The sequence below is a fragment of the Podarcis melisellensis genome, assembly GCF_964234715.1.
Source record: "Podarcis melisellensis genome assembly, chromosome: 8".
NCBI lineage: Eukaryota > Metazoa > Chordata > Lepidosauria > Squamata > Lacertidae > Podarcis > Podarcis melisellensis.
In genome coordinates this window covers 25,061,667-25,085,045 of record NC_138540.1, presented here as the reverse complement: position 1 = coordinate 25,085,045, position 23,379 = coordinate 25,061,667, and the positions used below count along the sequence as shown (strand labels likewise).

At 47.4% G+C, this 23,379-nt stretch overlaps 1 protein-coding gene across 11 annotated transcripts in view; it reads right to left on the bottom strand.

Annotated features, from left to right (window-relative positions):
* Positions 1–23,379, bottom strand: part of EPHB2 (EPH receptor B2) — a 112,504-nt gene that overhangs the window by 54,579 nt on the left and 34,546 nt on the right. For all 11 annotated transcript variants that reach the window (XM_081923507.1, XM_081923511.1, XM_081923513.1 and 8 more), the window contains exon 3: positions 17,990–18,674. In XM_081923507.1, the coding sequence (XP_081779633.1) occupies positions 17,990–18,674 (685 nt within the window). The remainder of the gene's footprint in view (positions 1–17,989; positions 18,675–23,379) is intronic.

Sequence of the window (23,379 nt, the reverse complement as noted above, 5' to 3'; positions counted from 1 at the left end):
ATTAGCTAAAGTGGTGCTTCAGGTGAAGAACAGTTTCAGGTTAAGTACGGAACTCCGGAACGAATTAAATACTTAACCCAAAGTACCACTGTTTTATTATTGACACCCCTATTTTCATCAGGGTATGTGGTCCTTCCCCAAACTGAACTTCATTAACTGAGTGTCCCAGGACAGAATGTACACATCTGGAACCCTGGTTTGAGGAAGCAGCTTGTGGGGAAGAGGACTTATAGAGTGGTCAATGACGCATTGCCAAAACCAAGGAAATGCATCATCAAAATAGGGGGCAAAAGAGGACAGGGATCTGCGTAAAATTGGCCCATGTACAAGCTATAAGCCTAGAAATAATAGCTGTATTTTAAATAGCAATCCAATGCATAGAGGCTAGAGCATTGGACTTGGACCTGGGAGACCAGGATTCAAATCCCTGCTTTCCTTGAGTGCTTGTTGCTTGCCTGGCTGGCTTGCCTGGATGATGCCTGGGGAGGTCCATGTATTGGGGTTTCGTGCAGATGCCTTTGACTTTTGCAAGACCGACTGTATGCAGGTAAAGGCACATCCCTTGCCCTGCCCACTTTTTTGCCTCTGACTCCCACCCATGCCCAGCATGTAGCCACTGGAATGTTGCTCTCTAAGGCAATGTGGCCCTGGGGCTCCATGGCCATTAGACAACACTGATTTGAGAAAATCAGGATGTCTTTACTGTGCCTTATTAAAGTGCTTGGAAGCTGCTTTGAGCTGATTTTACAAAGAAAAAGTGGGGTATACATTTTTAAATAAATAAATGTGGTAGAATGGAAGCATTAGCGGGGGGTAGGGGGGTTAAGCCTGCCTCCCCACTTCCTTCTTCTGCAACAACATTCCAGTTGTTGCGCTTCAGCCCCTGATCCCGAAATTAAATTAAAACCGTGACAGGGACAGTTGATTAAAGCAGAATGTGAGACTAATTAGGGGTTCTGACACTGGAATTGTCAAGATCAGTGCTGTTAATTAGCTGCTCGTTAATGTCAGCTCCCTGTACTATAAGGGAATATTTAGTCGCTTTCTGTAAGAAAAACCGTCCCGGGTGAGAGGGTGAAGTGGGAATTCCTACAGGGGCTTTTAGCTCAGAAGAAAGGGCAATTGAGGAACCTTGCATAAAAATCCACTCATGCCTTGCATACAAATGCAGGTCACAGAAGCCCATCGGACGTTTTCCGCAGAGCAACACAGCACTGGTGTGGGAGATATTTGGTTCCACTCACATTTATGGGCAAAGCTAATTCGCACTTTCCAACACAGTATGACAACTAACACATCATTCAAATTTAACTTTTGCACCACACTTTCCTGGTCTGTGTCTGAGCTTTCCCCCCTCCCCACCAGCTTTCTCCAGGAAAACCCACTCTTTAGTGTAGAATTGGAGCAAAAGGAGATTCGGGGTTTCCATGAATTGCTGTTTGCTCTGATTCAGGATTTGTGTGGAGGAAGGAGAAGGGGGGGATGGACACCTGTCAGACATGGACCTGACCTATGCCTAGAAGTGTGGAGCAAAAGTAACTGTAGATGAGCCCTGAGACATCATCATCATTTATTTGCACCCTGACCATCTGACTGGTTGCCCCAGCCACTCTGGACAGCTTCCAGCATATATAAAAATACAGTAAAAGATCAAACATTAAAAAGATTCCCTATACAGGGATGCCTTTAGATGTTTCTTAAATGTTATATAATTACACATTTCCTTAACATCTGATGGGAGGGTATTCCACAGGGCGGGCGCTACTACCAAAAAGGCCTTTGGCCTGGTTCCCTGTAGTGTAACTTCTCACAGTGAAGGAACTGCCAGAAGGCCCTCAGAGCTGGACCTCAGTGTCCAGGCTAAACGATGGGCGTGGAGACACTTCTTCAGGTATACTGGGCTTTAAAGGTCCATACCAACACTTTGAATTGTGCTCAGAAACATACTGGGTCTTTCAGAACTGGTGTTATATGGTCCCAGCGGCACCTCCCAATCACCAGTCTAGCTGCCACATTCTAGAGTAGTTGTAGTTTCTGGGTCACCTTCAAAGATAGCCCCACATAGAGTGCATTGCAGTAGTCCAAGTGGGAGATAACCAGTGCATGTACCACTCAGGCGATACAGTGCACAGGCAGGTAAGGCCTCAGCTGGCATACCAGATGGAGCTGGTAGACAGCTGCCCTGGACACAGAATTAATCTGAGACTCCATGGGCAGCTGTGAGTCCAAAATGACTCCCACACCTGGTCCTTCAGGGGCACAGCTACCCCATTCAGAACCAGGGAGTTTGCCACACCTGCCCGCCTCTGCCCCCAGAAACAATATTTCTGTTTTGTCAGGATTCAACCTCAATCCATTAGCCGCCATCCATCCTCCAACCGCCTCCAGATAGCAACTCTTGGAAATATTCATTTCTCCCAATTTTGCATTGCAATTCTCCAGCCAAGTGATGTGTACAGAAATACATATGCTGGGGTAAAGTATGCATAAATTAAATAGCATACAGAATGCATACAGAAATTGCATGGCAATATATATATTGCCATATATATATATATGGCTCTTCCTCCCCTCCCGCCCCCACCTTTCCCAACACACTGAAGGTGCTAATCCTGTTAATGAAAGCGCATTGGCCTCCGCAAGATGCTTCTGCCCAAACTGGGGAAGTGGGTCACGCAGGACAAGGGGAAGGGTGCCTGCGTGTGTCAAGCCCTCTGCTGAGATCAGGTGCCTTGCTCTCTCCCCTGTGGGGTTAAGTCTCCATCGCTATGGCAACCGCACAGCTTTCTCTTGGCCTCTCACCTTGCCCCATCGGGAGTGCCAAGGGAACAGATGGGGAAAGGTCTGTGGTTCTCCCCACCACCACATGCATCAAATCGGCCCTGTAGCCGAGCAAAAGCTGTTCTAGGGACAAGGTCTGTGTGGGCCCAGGACATTGAGAGTTAAAGCCAGAGAGGTCTGGAGCTGTTTCTTGCTGCTTTCTCGATACTCCCTTCCATCATACTAATACAGAGCTCAGATGCCACACCTCCATTCGATTTTGGTGAACAGCCAGTGGGAGTTTTATCAGCAAACATATCTACTCAGAAGCAAGTCCTATTAAAATCCAATGGATCTTACTCCCAGGGAAGTGGAGTTAGGGTTGCAGCCTCAATTCATCAGTTTCCCAAATGCAGTACAGTGGTACCTTGGGTTACAGACGCTTCAGGTTACAGATGCTTCAGGCTACAGACTCAGCTAACCCAGAAATAGTACCTCAAGTTAATAACTTTGTTTCAGGATGAGAACAGAAATCGTGCTCTGGCGGCGTGGCAGCAGTAGGAGGCCCCATTAGCTAGAGTGGTGCTTCAGGTTAAGAACAGTTTCAGGTTAAGAACGGACCTCCAGAACGATTTAAGTACTTAACCCTAGGTACCACTGTAATAACATACCAGAGTATTTGTAAAGTTCTCTATCACGGACTGGCTGGATGCAGGGGGGCAGGGAGGAACCAGTTGGGGAACTCCCAGGGGACAAAGGTCCAGATCCAGGGGACTGGTGATGCGATGGCAATGAGTGATCCGAGGGAGAAGGAACAGACTAGGAGGTGGAGGTGTTGGAAGCTGAGGAGGCAACGGGGTTTAGTGAGCAGGAGGAGTCTGTGGAAAAGAGCCATCCAGAAGCAGAGGCTGGAGAGGAGGGGGTGCCAAGAGGAAGAAATGAGTCAGGCTGGTGAAGGAGCCAGAGCATCTTCCTCTCCTGCTGTGACAAGCTCCCCTCCCCCTGGTCTCCCAGAACCAGAAGAGGTATGAAGAGGGTGGAGCAAAGTCAGGCACAGTGGCAATGACTCAGACTGCTTGGGAAGGACCTGGGTGAGGAGAGGACTGAGAGAACTGTGGGAAGGCGGGGACCTTCAGTCCCCACTACTGCCTCATAGGGGCAAGATCCACCAGGATGCGTTGCTGTGCTCATTAGGCCTGGCCTCCTGAGGCAACCTTGCTTCCTTGAATAAAGAGTTCACTTCACTGACGCCGTGTGATTTATTGTTGACCTGCTTCTGGCACTGGCCCTCATTCTTGGGACTTTTCCCACACATCCCTCTCTTCAGGCTGCACCCCTCACTGCTGCTGCTCCAGAATGCTCTCAAGTGTTTTCTGGCTGGCTGGAACGTGTCCTTTATCCATGCTAATGGCTCTCACTTGCCTGGATCAAGATGTTATGTCGCCATGAGTAGCGTGGCTCAAATGCAATCCACTGTGAGAGTCTCCTCCATTACTCCACCCATACTGCCCTCTGGTCTCGCCCGCTTTTGCCTCAGGTGACACACAACCCTCACATGCGGCCCTGAGAAACATGTTCATGACATAATGCGGCCCTTTAAGTGAAAAAGGGTCTCTGGCAGTTTCTCTTTGTTGAGTGGGATGGAGCTATGAATGGCAGCTGGAAGATACTTTATGCTGATGGGAAAAGGAAACTTGGGGATGCAATAGGGATGCATGTGATGAGTTGATAAAAATACATTTTATTGGATAGCAAGTTTCTAACACCATTAATAAAACAATGCTGGTTTCTTCTTTAAAATTATCCATCTTTGGGACGCTGAGTTCAGTAATGGACACAGCTAAGAATCTTGCATATTTAATGTGTCTTCTGAACTGGCAGTGTCCTGGCTCTGGTCCAATGTTTACCATAATTGTGCAGTTTCTCTTATAATTTGTTGGTCCCTCAGTGATTTTTGCTGATTAAAGCATCTTTTTAAGTTACTGATTAAGCATTTGCGAGGATATTGCTAAGTGCCAATATTGCAACACAAGCCGTCTCGCCCAGCTTCCTCCCCTCTGACAACAAGCAAGCAAAACATCCGATCTGGAGTCCTCCTTCGCTGGAAAAATGGCACGTGTTGTCCAGGTGTCTCACTGTACCGGAGACAGGAAAAGTCCCATAATTTAATTGATGAGTACAGAGTGTTATGTTTAATGTCCTGATAATGTGTGGCAGTTCCAAGATGTCTGGGATATTAGGAAGCATCACCTGTGGTTGGGTGATAAAAATATTAAATTCTTCTCCAACTGAGGGTCTTTCTCTGGATATAGATGTATGTAAAAATGGATTCTGATTTTGCTAAGTGCTTTGTCTGTGCATGTGCCACGCCACTAAGAAACAACTGAGGTGGGGGGGCCACTAGGGGGCGCATTGGAAGATGGCCGACAATACCATCTCTCCGACCCACACGGGGTAATTAATACCATCTCTCCGACCCACACGGGGTAGGCAGCCTCCCTTGTTGTCCCAAGGGAATGGGGAACACTGCCTTGGCCTGCTGTGCCCATAAATCACCCCCTAATTCGAAAGAAGGGGGTGAGGGCCATAGGCAGAATGCCCCCGTGTGGACCTCAGCTCTCCTGGACACTGTCTCTGATCGCGCACTAGCTGCAACAATTTGGAATAATTAATTACAAAAGAAGCAAATGCACATATTTCAAGTGAAGAAGGGGAGTGAAGTCTTCCAATTTAAGTCAGTGTTACCCAACCTTGGGTCTCCAGCTGTTTTTGGACTACAATTCCCATCATCCCTGACCACTGGTCTTGCTAGCTAGGGATGGTGGGAGTTGTAGTCCAAAAACAGCTGGAGACCCAAGGTTGGGAAACACTGATTTAAGTGACCTCTGCGAAAGAAGACGACGGGTTGGAGAAACAGGAATATTTTACGATGAAGATACACCAAAGGCTGGGTATGTTGACAACGGGACTGAATGGGGGGGACCTTTTTTACTTTCCTTCTATGTGATTTACAAGAACCCCTCCTCATTAGAATCGTCGGTTGAACTGACCCAAGCAGGATGATTAAGGTCTGTGTGGAGATAAACTTTAACCAAAAGCATGCTTTATGGAGATCGAGAAGCAATAAGAGCTTTTGGAATGGCACAGCAATTAATTCGGAGTCGCCATCTTGCCAAAGGATTTATAGCCGGGAGGACAGAACGGACTTGTTTTCAGACTGCATTCCTGGTGAATCTCCTTAGAGGTTTTGAGAAAGGAGGCAGATTGGTGAAGATTAATGACGCTAAGACTGTTTTGATGTATGGAAGTGATGTTATATGGAAAACGTCTGGATATGGCTACTGGATAAAAAAAATAATATCCACGCAGGATTACAAACTGTTCTAACCAGCTTGTGGATACTATCAGAGGTCACAAAGAGGAAGGAAAAATATATGAAAATAACAACAAGAGATGTGGAAAAACAAGAAGAAAGGACTGGATAGTACTGTGAACATCATAAGGTTAGATTTGTGGACATTAAAACAGCAGTAAGAAGCAAGAAGTTGATTGGATCCCCTTCAGAACTTGAAATATGGGTACCCCCAACAAAAATTTAAAATTCGGCTGTGTAATTTGGAATTTATGTAATTTGGTTTGATTTGATGTGATTGGTCGGTTAATAAAAAATTATTCTTAAAAAAAAAGAAACAACTGAGGTGGGATGGAATGACGGGAGAGCTGAAAAGGCATTATCTTTGCACAAGATCACCCTCTCCTGGGCTGCCACTACCCAGAGCCTCTGGGGGTGAAGGGACTACCAAGAGGGCCCTCTCTGTTAATCTCAACCCTTGAGAGGGTCTGTAGGAAAGGAGGCAGTCTTTCAGATATTTTGGACATGAGCCATTTGCTGAGCCCTTCTGCATGCAAAGCAGATTCTCTTCCACTGAGCTACAGTCTTTCCCCGATAAACCCAAATTCCCCCATCACTCTCAGTGTGCAGAGAAGGGACAGATGACCAGCTGTGCCATTTGAAATATCCACTGCTTATCACAGCTCGAAGGAGCCATTTCCAGCAAGCTAAGAAGTCCCTTTCAGAGGCCACTCTTGCTCATTTAAAGCTCACTACCTAACCACAGGCACCCTGATAAAAACACACACAGAGGGAAAGATATATTTCCCAGAGACACCTCCTGGAAGATGCTCAGGCTTAGCGCGGGATGGGTGTCCACCAGCAGCTGTCAGGGCAGCTGTTGCCAATTACACAGCTACTATTATTTATACATCTGTTTCACTGCATTCATATCCTGCTTCAATGTTGAGGAGCTCAAGGCACCCTACGCGGTTCTGTCCCTTCTGTTTTTGTCCTCGCAACGGTCCTGCGAGGCAGGTTAGGAGGAGGGCACACAAAGTTTTTTGAAAAATAAATAAGAAGCAAAGGATATTTGGTCTGGGGTCCAGTGCCCCCCTCCACTATGATCCCAGTCTAGATCTGCTTGTCCCATTAAACTTTAATTAGTTTAATGTAAATGCCCAGTGCACTTCCTTCTTTAAAAGTCTCACCACGGCAGAGGATTTCGCGCAGCAGCTAAGAAGGGCAGGAGAGGCAGCATCTTCCCAAAAAGGAGTCCTGGAGCATGCGGTTTGTAAATCAAAATAAGGTTTATTTACAAAACACCAAAAAACAATCCTGGCGACGAACCACACATCTCAGCAAAACACACACCCAAAAGGGAGAAGGGGGAAGAACAAACAAACAGGGGGACTATTTATACAGACTCATGTTCCTGGAAGCCTAATGACCTCCAGCTGCTCAGTGATTAGAGCGTTTCTGCTACTCTTTTAACCCTTTGATAGCAACACTGCTGTCCACCCCCACCATGCTTGCTACTTGCATGGGGATAGAAGTTTCCTTTGGAAGGAATGGGCTCCCCCGGTCAAAATAGCAGGCGTGATGGAGCAACTCCAGATAGGGACCACAACAGAGGACAAAGGGTTAACCACCATCTCCCAAAAAACCCACACACATAGGTAGATGGTAATGGAAATCTGGAGTGTCATACACATATCGGAAACCACAAATTGACAATTCTTTGACCAAAAAAAGTGGGGCAACCAGTTGCTGAACACTTCAATTCTGAGAGTCACAGCCTGTTGGACTCATCAATAAATGATACAGTCATGCCAAAAGGGAGATCTTGTGGATGAACATGCCTGACACTTTAACAACACATAACAGCAACCTACGGCATCACTTAGCATTCCCACCCTCAAACTGCCACCTTAGAAACAATATTATTTGCAGCTGAGCAATTGTCAAAGGCAGAAATACTTTATTTTCTTTGCCCTGAATCTTCCAGCATTCAGAGCCATTTGATGGCCCTGAGGTCCACTCTCTCGCATCTAGTTTGTCCCTGAAAGACCTGGAGTCAGTCTTATTTCCAGTCTGCCCCATCTGGATTCTGCACATTTTTTGCATACAGTCTACCCTAAAATCCTCATTTTATAGGCAAGAAGGCACCATCTTTTCAAAGGCTGTGCACACACCAGCCAGCTTGTAGCCTGTTTGGAGCCTGTTCCGCTGTCAAACAGCTCTTACAGTCAGGAAGTTCTTCCTATGCTTTAGTTGGAAGCTCCTTCCTTGCTGTTTGAATCCATTGGTTCGGGTCCTGCTCTCTGGAGCAGCAGAAAACAAGCTTGGGGCAGCAACTGGGCTATTTGAAGATGGCTGCTTTATCACTTCTCAGCCTTCCCTTCTCCAGGCTAAATATACGGAACTTCTTCCACCATTCTTCATAAGGCCTGGTTTACAGACCCTTGATAATCTTGCCCACCCTCTTCTGCACATAGCTGTCAACTTTTCCCTTTTCTTGCGAGGAATCCTATTCGGAATAAGGGAATTTCCCTTAAAAAACGGGAAACGTTGACAGCTATGCTTCTGCACACATTTCAGCTTCTTAATATCCTCCTTAATTTGTGCTGACCAGAACTGGACACAGAGCCATCCTCTGACATAAAGGGCTCCATCGCAGAAGCTGTGATGCTCACGCATCTTAACTTAAGCACCTTTCAGGGATGGCGAAGCTGGCAACTGGGACAGGACCTGCTGCTCCTCAGTGAGGCCCGGTTCAAGGCTAGCTGTTGCTGAAGAAACATTAGAGCTCAGTGTGGTTCAGACGCAGGAAGCTGTCTTAGCCTGACCCATCCAGCTGCTACCATCCCCACCAAATTAACAGCATCTGTCCAAGATGTGAGCTGGAGAAAGGCCTTTTCAGATACCCTACCAAGATGTTTTAAGCAAAGTTGTTAAAGAAGGAACTGGCAAGTTTTCCCTACATGCAGAGAACTGGGAGAGAGGAACAGAAGTGGGGGTGGGGAGGGGAAAAAAACATATCCCAGATCTTCTTCCTGTGTGGGAAAGGGGGGGATGTGAAATGCCTTTCTGCCACAGCCTGGCATCCTGCAAGGGGCAGGAGGCCAGCAGCCAACACAACCAGCCAATCGTGCCAGCCATGCCAGTGGGGCACAGATTCCAGCTGCCTAAAGTGGTTTCTATGGCAACGGGCTCAGTGCTCACAGCGGGGCTTAGGAAATGCAGTCAGACAGAGACACACATACACAAAACAGAGAGCTGCTGAAAGCCGGTTGGAGGGGCATCTGTAAAAAATGAGGCAGGAGAAGAGCGCAAGGCCCGGCTGGCCGAGGGAGGCATTGACCTCCAATGAAGGAAGGCCCACGACCTGTTAAAAGCCCAGCAGAAGGCAGAGAGGACTCCTGCCAGACCTCTACTGGCAAGGAGTTCCACAGGGCACTAAAGGCTCAGTCTCTGGTAAAGACCAAATGAGACTCAAGGACAGTGGGGGAGCACAAAAAAGGGAAATTTCAGTGTTCAAGGAATCAGGTGAAATTTAAGGTCCTTTGGCCCCAAGTTGTTTGAAAGGTTATTGTGCGTTGCTGTTTTTTTAAAAAATAAATAAATGGTGCAACTTTTATTTACTATTACTTGCTCAATTTGAGTCGTGTCCCCCTTCAGAAATTCTGAATATTCTGACTTAAGTTTGCCAATAACCACACACAACAAAATAATGCACGGGTGCATGCATTCATGGCAATCCATCCCCCCTCCCATGACCCTATGACCTTCTTTTATGGAGATTCATAAATGGAGATGCTCTCAGAAAGAAAGCAGGTGAGAAAAGCAGTTTCAGTTTAGAAAAGGGGGGGACACACCTCCTCCTCCTCCTCATCATCATAAATAAAGATGCCTGGCAGTCTATTCTGCCATTCTGTTCTGGCAGCCAGTCAATAACACACTGCTAAAATGAGGCTGCTGAAATCTAGGTTATAACAAGCAATGATTCTCAGGTTAATTCGCAAAGCCTTAAATCACCTTCTGCAAAAATTGGGTATATGTGCAGCTGCGGCTTGTGGTTCTAGGCTTCCACTGGGCTGAGGGACCTTAGTTCACCTGCTTCACCTGCCTCAGGTTTGCTCCCTGGTGGCTCCAGTTAAAACAGGGCCTCTCTGTCCATTGTAGGGCCCCAGTTCCCACCACCCCCAAGTCAGCACAGCCAATGGTTAGGGATGATGAGAGCTGAAGTCCAATAGCTCCCAGAGAGCAGCACATTTCGCAACCCTGAGTTAAAAACGGTCCGAGACTTTGGAGAGCTGCTCCTAACCATCTTAATTAATACTAGCATAGACGACAATGATAGAATCAGAAAATCTTATGACCCCAACGTTCATCTAGTCCAACCCCTTGTGATGCAGGGATCACAGCTACTGCTGCTAATGCAATTTCAGGATGAGCACTTTTGCCAATTAACGTTCTGTCACCTTCCTGGCGAATTTTGAATATTGTATCGTGTAAGTCGCTTTGAGACATCTTGTGCGGTAAGCAATGGATAAGTGTAAGCAATAGTGACAACAGAGCTGCATACAACTAGGATTTAGTCAAAGCAGTCCTCCTGGAATCCATTGGAACCAAGTTAGGCATGTGCATTGATTTAAGTATGTCTGCTTCAAGTAGGACTAGCTCTGGCTACAACACAATAAATAGATGGACAAATTGTATCCGTCTTGGTGTAAAGAAAGGTTTCCACATTACAACATCACAGCTAAACTTCTTTCTTGCTTTTATTCCCAGGGCTCTGCACTGGTGCCTGGTACAATTCCTGAGCATTCTAGGGCGCGTGCAATTTGAGTTTGGGTGGGAGACAGCCACATGGGCAAGAAAATCTCTCTCTTTTACAAACAGACAAACCCCAAATAGCCATGCAAATGCACACACAATTGTGCAGGTGCCCCCGGTTTCTCACACATTAAATGGGTAAATATTTCAGACAAGGTTGCAAGGGAAGGGAAGGTGCTGCACCGGCTTCAGCAAAAGCCAGGAGCTCCCCCTGCTACAACCCCAGCCTACATTCTCTCCTGATCTAAGAGGGAGGAAATATAAAACTCAACCCCAAGCCTTTGGTTTTATTCCAAGGCGAACCTCGTGGTTTCTCCCTCCGCCTTGTGGGTTGTTCTGCAGTCTTGCAGTTTGCTGCTCAGTAAATTTCCACTGCATCATTTAAACTCAAGATTTGTTAGTTAGTTTTTAAAGCACAGACACGCACAGCCTAGCTAAGGTAAGCATCTACTTCTGCCCATCCACCAAGTTTGTGGATAAATACAATGATTGGCCTTCTTTTCCTGAGATTTCTATTTACACCCAGATTTCTATTACACCATGCAAGCATGGTAGTATCCAGTTGCTTTGGATTTCGACTTCCTGCAGCCCTTACTTCCACAAACGATAGCCAGGGATGATGGAAGTTGTAGTCCAAAACTTCTGGAGAATGCCACGTCGGTGATCCCTGACTTACAGAGTTTAAGGAAAGCTCTCAGGCAATGCTGTGCCAAAAATTGCACCCTCCCAGCTTGGCGAGCATTCTCCATCGATTGATTAGGAAAGAGGTGCATTCAGGAATTATCAAAACAGAGAGAAAATATTTTAAATAAAAAAAGAAGCCATAGAGGCCTGAACTGGAGTGTGCTCCCAATCCAGGGCCCAGACCAAATAAAGACAAGCATTTTTTTTTTCTAAGCAGGAAGTTGGCATGGGGCCCCACATCTGAGACAGGGAGCATGGGTTGTCTCCAGCTAAGTTCAGTACAGACCCACTGAACCTGAGTGAGCCATGTCCATTAACTTCAGTGGATGTACTCAGAGTGGGAGTCACATTGGACACAATCACAAGTTCTGGATCAAGACCCTGTGGCTGCTTTGGGGTCCACATAAAAGCAGCTGGTTTGAGGATGCTCTCTCTCTCCACACACATAATGTGACAAACATTATGCATAATATTACAGATGCATTTTGTTCCCGACTCTCCCCATCATCCAAACCAGCTGAAAACAGAACGGAAAGTTTAAGAGCCAGCAAGGGAGGCCTGCGGGGAACCAAGAATCAGCAATCTTGTAAGAAGCAATAAGAAAAACCAAAGAATGACTCACAACTAATAAATAAGACTTCCAGGAGTCGGGGAGGGGGGCTGTGCATGTGTTTTAAAAAACCATTTAGTCGTCTCTCATTGTTTCCAAATGTATTTAACGGAGCCTGCTTCTTTTTTCTTTTGCTGCTCAGTAACTGAGGGTTTTCCTTCCACCTCGCAAAAGTGGCAGGTCGACATGAAAGACACCCTCTGTCACAGAGGACTGAACACGGGGGCAAAGCAAAGCAGAGATTCCTGCTTTTGGAAGTGAAAAGTGGTTCACATATTTTTAAAATGCTGTGTGTGTGTGTGTGTGTGTGTGTGTGTGTGTGTGTCTTTTAGGGTAAACAGCCCAGACCTCCGCCTTATGCAGCAATCTTCTCCACAAGTGGGTTCTGCAAGACCATCTTGCAGCATGACCTTATTTCCTACCACAGTGCTGCTCAAAGCGGTGGTGGACCACCCCTGCTACAGAGAATATTGAGCTTTCTATGTACTAACTCCTCTGTGATGCAAGCTGGGGGTGGGGGGTTGAATGGGCAATGGGCAGTAGCTCCTTGAATAGAGACTGGGGTCAACAAGCAAAGGGAAGTGGAGAGATCAAAGGAAGCCAACATAGTGTCCATAAAAAGTTGTTAAAGTCCCATAAGATGTTGTTAGACTCCCATCAGCCCCCAGCCAGAAAATCCAATGGCCAGGGATGATAGCTCAGGGTTGATGGATCACACACGGAGAGAGGATGTAGTTCAGCAGCAATAGAATCATAGATTTGTTATTGGAAGGGAACCACGGGCATCATCTAGTCCAATCTCCTGCAGTGCTGGAATCACATCGAAAGAATCCCTGCCAGAGGACTATTCTTATTCTTATTCTAATTTATGTACCGCCCTATACCCAGAGGCCTCAGGGCGGTGCACTGAAAAGATCAACATAAAAACCACAATATATACAATCAAAATAAAAATAACAACCCCCCTCCAAAAGAGCCACATTTTAAAAGGGCATTGAATAGGACTATCCAATGAAAGCGAACCCACCACCTTCTGAAGGAGTCCATTCCACTGTGAAACAACTCTGACTGTCAGAAAGTTCTCCCTCCTATTTAGTCAGAATCTCCTTTCTTGGAATTTGAATCCATTGGTTTGGGTCCTACCCTCTGGAGCAGCAGAAAACAAGCATGCTCCATTCGCCATGTGACAGCCCTTTGGATATTTGAAGACTGCTATCATTTCATCTCTCAGTCTTCACTTCTCCAGGCTGACCATACCCAACTCCTTCAACCGTTCCTCAGAAGGCTTGGCTTCCAGACCCTTGATCGTCTTGGTCACCCTCCTCTGCACACGTTCCAGCTTGTCAATGCCCTTCATAAACTGTGGTACCCAAAAATGGACAAAGGACGCCAGGTGTGTTCTGACCACAGCGGAATAGAGTAGGACTATGACTTCCCTTGAGCTGGACACTACAATTCCATTGATGCAGCCCAGAATTCCATTGCCCATTGCCAGTCAAGGCAGATGATACTGAGCTTGATGGAGCAATGCTCCATATAAGGCAGCTACCCATGTTCCTACGTCCTCTCCCATTAAACATTGCACAGAAGGAAGAGAGATGTGAAGTGCTCATTCTGTTGCAGAGCTGAAGAAGTGAAAACCCTTGGTGCTTGCTGAAACTTCTTCCTTCGACACCACCGTTAAAGGTACAGGAGCCCCATTCTGCATTTGCAAACACACACACACACACACACACACACACACACACACACACAGTGCATCCAACCCTTCTAGGTCTTTTTTTTCTCTTGTGCTGCTGCAAAGCTTTGGTCTCCACCCGCTACTCTCTCATTGGTGCCTGGACTGCGATGCCGATAATAGAGGCGGCTCTGTGTGGCTGTGGTGGGGGTGGGAGGGAGGAGGAAGCCTTCTGTGTGCGTGTGCGCGAGGGACACAAAAGCACCCGCAGCTGTGTGTTTGCAAACAAGGCGGCCGAGCCGGGAGAGGGCCTGAAAGCAGTAATTGTCTTTAATTAAAGGAGCTGGGAGTTATCGCAGGCGGCGACAAAAGGCTGTGAAGCAACTCTGCTGCTCCGCGCTGCTGCGGATGGGTGTTCGCAGCAAGGCGGGGAGCAGAGGTGGGCCGCCCACCCCCTACAAGCACACACACACATCCCAAAGGGGCCCAGAGGGAAGAAACCCCCTTCCTTCAAGGCTGGCCGAGTCTCCCAGAAGGCAGACCACCCCAGTGCTTGGCAGCTCAAGTCTGATGCCTGCCAAGCCATTCCCTGGGGGCCTTTCGGGCATTCCTGAACAGGGAGAAGCACCCTGAAGGAGGGCTGCAGCCAAAACCTGAGCTGGCCATGATCAGAGTCCAGGGACCTGCCTCTTAAGTCAGTGGTGGGGGACTGCAGGCCCAGTTGAATGTGGTCCTCCAAGCCTTTCCATCTGGCCCTTGGGACTCTGTCCAGGCCATGCCTCTTGCTGGGCTTGATCTATGACCTCCTCAAGTGCCTGGCTGGAAGATGTCCTTAATGACTCTGGCATATGTACATAGAGGTGCGTCTGTCTCCCTGTATTGTCTGTGTCTCTCTCTGTGTTTGTGTGTAAACCTCTGAATTCTTTCATGTCTAGAATGCACCCTATAGTATAAAGGTAAGAATCTCATCTGCTGCATATGGCCACTGCAAGGTTGCCCACTCATGAATGCCACCCTTGGGCAAAAGGAGGTTCCCTACCCTACCCTGGACTTGACCACCAGCATCCAGACTGACAGGCAGCGCCAAAAATTATGGGATGGCTGTTTGACACATGAACTGAGTGGCAACAACACAGAACTGCTTCTCAAGAGACAAGGTAAAGGTAACGTAAAGGACCCCTGGATGGTTAAGTCCAGTCAAAGACAACTATGGCGTTACCGTGCTCAGCTCGCTTTCAGGCCAAGGGAACTGGCGTTTGTCCACAGACAGCTTTCTGGGTCATGTGGGCAGCATGACTAAACCGCTTCTGGTGCAACAGAACACTATGAAGGAAACCAGAGTGCACGGAAACACTGTTTATCTTCCTGCCGCAGTGGTACCTATTTATCTCCTTGCAGTGGTGTGCTTTTAAACTGCTAGGCTGGCAGGAGCTGAGACAGAGCAACAGGAGCTAGCCACCATTGAGGAGATTCGAACCACCGACGTTCTGATCGGCAAGCCCAAGTGGCTCTGTGTTTTAGACCACTGTGCCACCCGCATCCCTCCTCAAGAGACACCTAAGCTAGGGATTGCCAAAAATCTTCCCTCTAACGCTTCTCCAGCTACCTTCCAAGGGCTGGGGTTCCTATGGATTTATTTCCTTATACTATGTAGCATCCCACTTCATCCTATTGATGGTCTTATTGGCACTGAAGATGGAATCTTTCCATTCAAGGCCCATTCAAGATGCTGACTTTAACCAGCTTGCAAATCGCAAGACTTGGCGATGAATGGAAATAAACAAACGTGCAGGCGGCAATTCTGCAGCTCCTGTGCTCAAGAACTGCTTAGGACCTCCCCATCCAAGCTCTGTGCTTTCTGAGCCTCCCCACACCCAGATGAGCCTCCAGAACACCCAGCAACTTTGTTGTATCCGCATGGTGTTCACTTACCAAAACACAAAATGTGACTGCACATCAGGTGAGTCTGTGGCGCCATACTGAAGTTAACGCTCATATAGAAATACTCATATATGCTCAGTTCATATTATTCAGAATTGTGCATGCATTGAAAATGAAATATTTGTCTTGCCAGGTGGAAAAATGTTTCCTCAACCCATTCTGTGCTGTGATCAGCAACTGGGATACAGACGCAACACAGATAAAATATTGAGGGGCTGAAACAAAAACCTGACCTGGCAATATTACCTGGTGCAGGTTGCATTGTGAGTCACTTTAGAACTCTCCTCTTTTATTAGAAGCCAGTGTGGTGCAGTGGTTAGAGTGTGGGACTAGGACCTGGGAGACCAGGGTTCAAATCCTCACTCAGCCATGAAACTCACTAGGTGACCTTGGGCCAGTAGCTGCCTCTCAGCCTAACCTACCTTGCAGGGTTGTTGTGGAGATTAAATGACAAGGGGGAGAACCATGTGGGCCACTTTGAACTCCTTGGAGAAAGAGGTGTAATATAAATGCAACAACACTGTTTCATCTTCTCTGAGGACATGGTTAGCCACTGATTCAAGTTCTGTATCAAGTACCTGACGACCACCACAAGATGAGATGGAAAGTCCCTTCTTATCCCTTATCCCCCCCCCCCTTTTTATATCATTTTTATGAACTCTCCAAAAACATTTCAAAGCATTTTTCAGCATATACATTTTTTTAACATACAAAGTTTCTCCTTGACTTCCTACCCCTGCTTTCCTGATGCTTGTTTTTTACTCCTTTTTAATAAAGTGTGCTTTATAACGCACACATTTTTATTACCTAAACCCGCAGCCATTTAATCTTTCAATAATCCACTGCTTATATTTCAAATCCTGCCTGCGACTTCATATATGGGTGATAATTTGATACATAATTCATCAGTGACCTCCATTCTTCCTTAAACACTTTGTCATTATGTCCTCTTAATCTGGCAGTTAATTTTGCTATTTCACCATAGTTCATCAGTTTCATAAGCCATTCCTTCTTACTTGGTCATCCTTTCCCTTTCCAGTTCTGTGCATACAAAAATTCTAGCAGCTGTTGTCACATACAGTGGTACCTCGGGTTACAAACTTAATTCATTCTGGAAGTCCGTTCTTAACCCGAAGCATTCTTAACCCGAGGCATGCATTCCCTACATCGGCCTTCCATGGCCCCAGAAATGGATTGCGTTCATATCCCAGGGCAAAGTTCATAACCCGGGCCACCTACTTCTGGGTTTGTGGAGTTTGTAACCCGAAGCGTTTGTAAGCAGGACTGTTTGTAACCCAAGGTACCACTGTATATAAATAAGCTTGTCATCTTTCTTGCAACCTCTGTTCCCATTATTCCAAGTAAAACGGCTTTCAGGACTTATCAGTTTAAACGTCCTTTCCAATTCATTATTTCCCATATCAATTATTTCCCAAAAGCCCTTCGCCATTTCACAGGACCACCCCATGTGATAAAATGACCCTGGCATTTTCAGCATATACTTGCTACATTTTTGTGAGTCCTCCTCACCATCTCCCTTTGACCCAACAGCTTTTTAGGGAGCCAATTCCAAACTGACCGTCCATCGCGAGGTGTCAGGCATGGAGAGTCCTCCCCTCCCTTCGGTAACTTCATTGATACGAATTAACGAGCAGTTGATAGATTTATAGTCCTTTTATTACAGCGTCATGCTGGGAGCACAAATACACAGCTCTCCGCAAGGAGGGCAGTTGGCTACTCTAAATCCTCCTTCTGACTTCCGCAGCATTTGGGGTGCCAATGGGAAGTTCCTCCCTCCCTCTGACACCTTTGCTCTCTGATACATTCAGACCTCTGAGTCCGTGGTGGTGGTGGGGGTCCCTCACACTCTCCAGTGACATTTCAACTAGCTGCTCCCTCCTGTCTGGTTCTGTTGTCATTATCTCATAACTAGACAACTCCCCACTAAGCTGTTCAGCTCCTCTCTCTCTCTCTGCTTCTGAACACGCTGTGATCAAGAGGGGTGACTCTTCTCCCTCCAGTTCTCCATCTTCAGACCATTCCCTGACACGAGACGAGGCAGAGAATCCCGCTCCCTCTCCCTTTCCTTGCCCCACGCACCCACCACAGAGGAGCCACATGGACCCTTGATGGAAGGTCATCTTACCTCTGCAGACCGTCCCGTTCTCCACCGATTCGTAGCCCGCCTTGCACATGCAGCGCCCGATGGGGACCAGCCACTCCCCATCCCCATTACAGTACAACTTGATCGGTACATCCACTTCTTCGGCGTTGGGGATGCAAGTACCCCGAGCTGCTACCAGTGACGTGCTCTCAGCCCCCGAGAGCGTCTCCTGGAAAACAGCTCCGTTCTGGATAATGCGAGGGCACTTGCGGTAGAAGACGCGGACGGCGATCAAGGACATGCAGCCCCCGTAGTCCTGGAAGGCCAGGTAAAAGCCATTCTTGGAGACGGGCCCAAAGCTGCGCACCTCGGTGTTTATCTTCATCACGCGACCCCCCAGGTCCACCTGGGAGAAGCTCTCATCTGCTGCAATGGTGTCGACTTTCACCCAGGGGTTTTCCATCCAGGCGGGGAATGTCTTGGTTGCGGCGTCGTAGTCGGACTCATAATAGTAGAGGTTGAAGGTCTCCTTGCAGGACCCGGGGACGTTGGGGATGCTGCTACAGTCCCGGACCGAAAACTTCATCTCCACGTGGATGCGGTGGGCGCCCCTCCTGCGGATGAACTTGGTCCTCAGCCAGTTGTTCTGGCTGGATTCAAAGACGTTGCACACCTGGTAAGTTCGAATCGTGTTCATGTTCTCGTCGTAGCCGCTCACTTCTTCCCACTGCGGAAGAGGAAAAGCGGAAAGTCAGAGCTCGGCACGCACAGCCCCGAAGGCGTGGGGCAAACGGACAAGGCAGCAACGCCCCAGGGTTTTAGCTGAGCAGGTTGCGTGACTTCTCAGGGGTGTCACTAACCCTATTGCTCAACCCCCCCCAGCTGCCCAAGCAGCTACAGCACCAGATGGTGAAGGGATGATAGAGAGAGAGAGAGAGAGAGAGAGCAATATTTTTGTTTTAACTAAAAATGCAGTAAAACAGCTACAATACACATTTTGATACAACTGAGAATACAGCACAAAGCAATTCATCATGCGGCAACAGCAGTTCCAAAGCAGCTCAAAAAACCCAGCCACAATGTGTTGATTAAAACGTGGGGGGGGGGGGGAATAGTTTTTTTAATAAATAAAAAACCCACCTGCCTATTTTATTTGAAGCAGGTGCTAGGCAAATACAGTTTCAGGACTCCACAGTTTTAATTAATTTACTTATTTTGTAAAAAATATTGAAAACCACCACTATATATATATATAATATGTATATGGTTGGTGTGCGATAAAAATCATTATAGGACATTTTAAAATACACATTGCCAGAACAAAGGAATTCTCCCCAAACAGCTCAGCAAAACCAAAATGCTTTCAGCGGGAAATGGAATATCAGGATTGCAGGTGCCTGTCTGATTTCAAAAGGAACATTGCCCCAAAAGCGCTGGTTGCCGCTATGCTGAAAGCCTTGGTTCGCATTGAAATGGAATGAATTTGAGATGATGGTGGGAGAGTCAGGAGGGCTTCTGGTGATGACTGTGGCACTGTATAAAGGACAAGGTGGTCCTTCAAGTCACCTGGTTCTAGGAATTTATACAATAGCAGTAACACCTTGAACTTAGCTGGTAGTATACTGGCAGCCAATGCAAAGATTGGAGCAAATAATACTTTGCATGGCTACTCCATCCGCTCAGCTGAAGGACAAGCAGCTATGGGCTCCTCCCCAAATTTGTTCACTCATGCTACAACCTCTGTTACTAAGAGTTAGTGCCTGAGATTGCTTTTTCCTCCTCCCTCCCTTCGCTTTTCCTTTTGTGCCGTGTCTCTTAGATAGTGAGCCCAAAGGCAGAGGTTGTCTTCTCACTGATCTCTGCATGCCACTGTATGAGTGGGGTAAAACACATCGTCATCAAATAATACATTTGTTAGCTAAGTAAGGACAACCTCCTGCACATTCCTTTCCTTAAAAATCCTGCGTCTGGAGGTAGAAACAAACAATATTTCCCTTTCGACCCCCCCTCCCCCACCATGCTCCTGATTCATACAATTTAAGGCAGAGAGAGGTAACACGGGACATATCTGGCTTGCCTCAGCTTCCCCTCTGGAAATGCTTTCATTCCTCTGCAGCCCAGAGCTACTGACAGGAAGGTGAGTTACCACATGGCAGCAGAGCGGGAATTCTCTGTGGGTTAGATATAGCCCACAGCCTAATGCTGCCTCTGGGCATCTTAACAGGGTCTAAAAAAAAAAAAAGATGCAGAAAACATCTTCGGAGAATAATGTGGAATGAAAGCAGGGATATCCCAGAGGGAACAGCTCCTGCTCAGACGCATAAGCTGTTCTTGTCTCGTAAAAGATGAATAGTGCCTGGGAAAGTTGGCCAAGGCTGTAGGGATATAGGGATGTAGGGAAGGGATGTAACTCAGCAGCAGAGAATCTGTTTTGCATACCAAAGGTCCTGAGTTCAATCCTCGGCATCTCAAGGTCACACTGGGATAGACAGGGAGAAGCTGAATCCCTCAAGAGCTGCTGGTGGTCAAACACAAATGAGCAATACAGATCATCTGTCTGACTCATTATAAGGCAGCTCTCCATGTTTCTAGGGTTAAATTGCACCCCAAAGGGCTATTTCTACATGCAGTGGGGCTGCTACTCAAGTTTGTATAGCAGAGGCAAGGGGCCACTCAGGCATCTCTAGCTGGTCCTCAGGACTCCCCCAGAAGGCCATGCCCTTCTCTTCCTTTGAACCATTCTTGATAGTCCTTGCTTGCCTGGGTAGAGGGCAGAGAAAAGCGTGTGGGCCTCTGTAGAATCACAGAACTGTAGAGCTGGAAGGGACTCTGGGGAATGTTTTGCCGAACATGGGGCTCAAACCCACGACCCTGAGGTTAGGAGTCTCGTGCTCTAACCACTGAGATAGCCTACTGTTCAAGGGTGAAATTTATAGCCATTGCTCTGCTTGCTATCGCTGCTTTCCTCATCTCTCTCTCTAACACACACACACATGGTAAGTGGTCCAGAAGGGAACATGGCCGTTGGGCTGAAAGAAGTCCCCTATCTCTGTCATGCAGCCTCAAGAATCCTAGAATTGCAGAGTTGGAAGGGACCCAGAGAATCGTCTAGTCCAACCCCCTGCAAATTCAGGAGCCACAATTAAAGACTCTCCATCCTCTAGTTCTGCTGCAACCAAAGGTGCAGAGCCAGCACTAGACATTTTGCCACCTGAAGCCAAGGATGAGATGTATGAAAGCCAACTGGACAGGTAGTTGCAATTTATTTCGACACTGGCAGTGGGATAGTATCTTCCACTCCACAAGGCTCTTTTGGTTTGTGCGGGGCAGGATATGCTGCGGAGAATATCCAGCTCTGTCCTCCCATGGAAGGAAATTGTTGGTGAGGAGAATTTAGGAAGAACAGCTGGGGAACTTGCTGCTGCCACCCACCAAACATCTACCACCTGAGGCAGTCACTTCCCTTTGTCCAAGAGTAGAGCCGGCTCTGCAAATGTGTGCAATCCACCTTACTTTGCCTCTCAACCAGGCTGCATTCACATGGCAGTTTCTTCCATTCTCGTGGCATTTCCCCAACTGTTCATTTCCATGTTGTGTCTGAGCTTTCATACGATGCAACAGCCATTTCTGGAAACAGAACTCTCTATCCGACAAAACTTCCATGTGATTTGCTTGCAGAAAAGAAAGTGAGTGGCTTTCTGTTTCTGTGAGTGGTTTTCACATTGTGGCAAAGCTCAGATATCGGCCTGAGATTGTGGGAGGCTGCTGTCCATGGGTGGCACTGCTATCACCCATGGTCTGGAGTGCCTAAGATCCCTGCAAAATCTTTTTTGTAGTGCAGATGATGGGGTGAGAGGAAGACATGATAGGCAGAAGTCCTGCCATATCGCTTTCAGCTCCCTTAGACCAGTTGTAGGGATCCTTCTCCTGCTTTGTGGGCCAAATTTGACAGGTGGGTGGAGCTTTCCACCTGCCAATCCCCTGATGTCATAATGATGTCAGGCGATGGGGGACTTTTCAGTCCCCAAGTTGGACCAGACATGGGGCTCGTGAGGGAGTTTCATGCAGGGAACCTCCTTGCACAACCAGGGCTAGAAGAAAACAGGATTTGGTTCTGCCTCTCCACCCCTGCCTGAGACAAACTGTCTGTCTCCATCCTAAGAAACAATTGCATTATTATTTTCCCTCTCATTTCTGCTCAAAACATGTACCTGTATGGCCGATGCTTACCTGCCAGTTGATGCCGCCTTCTTATGGGACATGGATTTCTGCAATTTTCTTGGCCAGTATTGAATTTTGAAAATTATAGTTCTCGGGGAATGAGATGCTGTGCACTGAACTGATAACAACTTGGTGTGAAAATGCACTTTCTGGCTGAAGGTGGGGGTGTATATTTTTGGATGGCAGCTGCCAGACCTTGAAGAATCCTTAGGGAACCAGCTCTTTGGGAAGAACACGTAGGAGTGGAAAGAATCATACAATTGTCCAGCTGGAAGGGACCTCCAGGGGTCATCTGGTCCAGCCCCCGGCAATGCAGGAACACGGCTAAAGAATCTCTGGCAGCGGCCACAAACCTGTCTGTTCTGGTTTCTCTCAGTTTCTCAGAAACGGAAACGTTTGTCTCGAAGCTTGTCATAAAAGAAAAATGCAAATATGGGTGGGGGGAGGGAGGCCCTTCTGCGACTGACAGGCCTCGCCTCTGATCAGAGAAAACGCCTTTACCAGGGATCCCCGACCACAGTGCTTTGGGGGAGGGATGCTGAAGCGATGTATCCATTTGCTCCTGTCCATTCTGTTCTGTGTTGTTTGCTAGTTCGGCTTGCTTGGGAAACGCAGGGCATCAAAGCCCTTCTGCCTCTGTGCCACATGCCTGCACATCCTCTCCTGTCAACTCAGCTTTGCATTTTCACCCCCGCCCCCCTGGGCCCCCGGTCGCCTGCCCTAGTGACATTTGGTTCCAACTGAGAAGAACACAAGCCAGGAGTGGGGGGGGGGGAATCACAACTCCTGGAACCTGAAATACAGTGGACACTCGGGTTGCAAACGTGATCCGTGTGGGATGCACATTTGCAACCTGCAGTGTTTGCAACCTGCGTCCGCACGTTTGCGCACGTGCAGATTAAGATTCGGCACTTCTGCGCATGCGCAATCACCAAAACACAGAAGTAACCAGATCTGGTACTTCCCAGTTTTGGCGGTCCGCAATCTGAAAAAACGCAACCTGAAGCATCTGTACCCAAGGTATGACTGTACTGCAGGTTACTTTCCAAGGAGCACTTTCATTATTCAAGGCCATTTTTGGGAAGGGGATGCCTTTTTGTTCTTTTTTTAAAAAAGCAACTAATAATAATAATAATAATAATAATAATAATAATAAGTTATTTGTACCCCGCCCATCTGGCTGGGCTTCTGCAGCCACTCTGGGCGGCTTC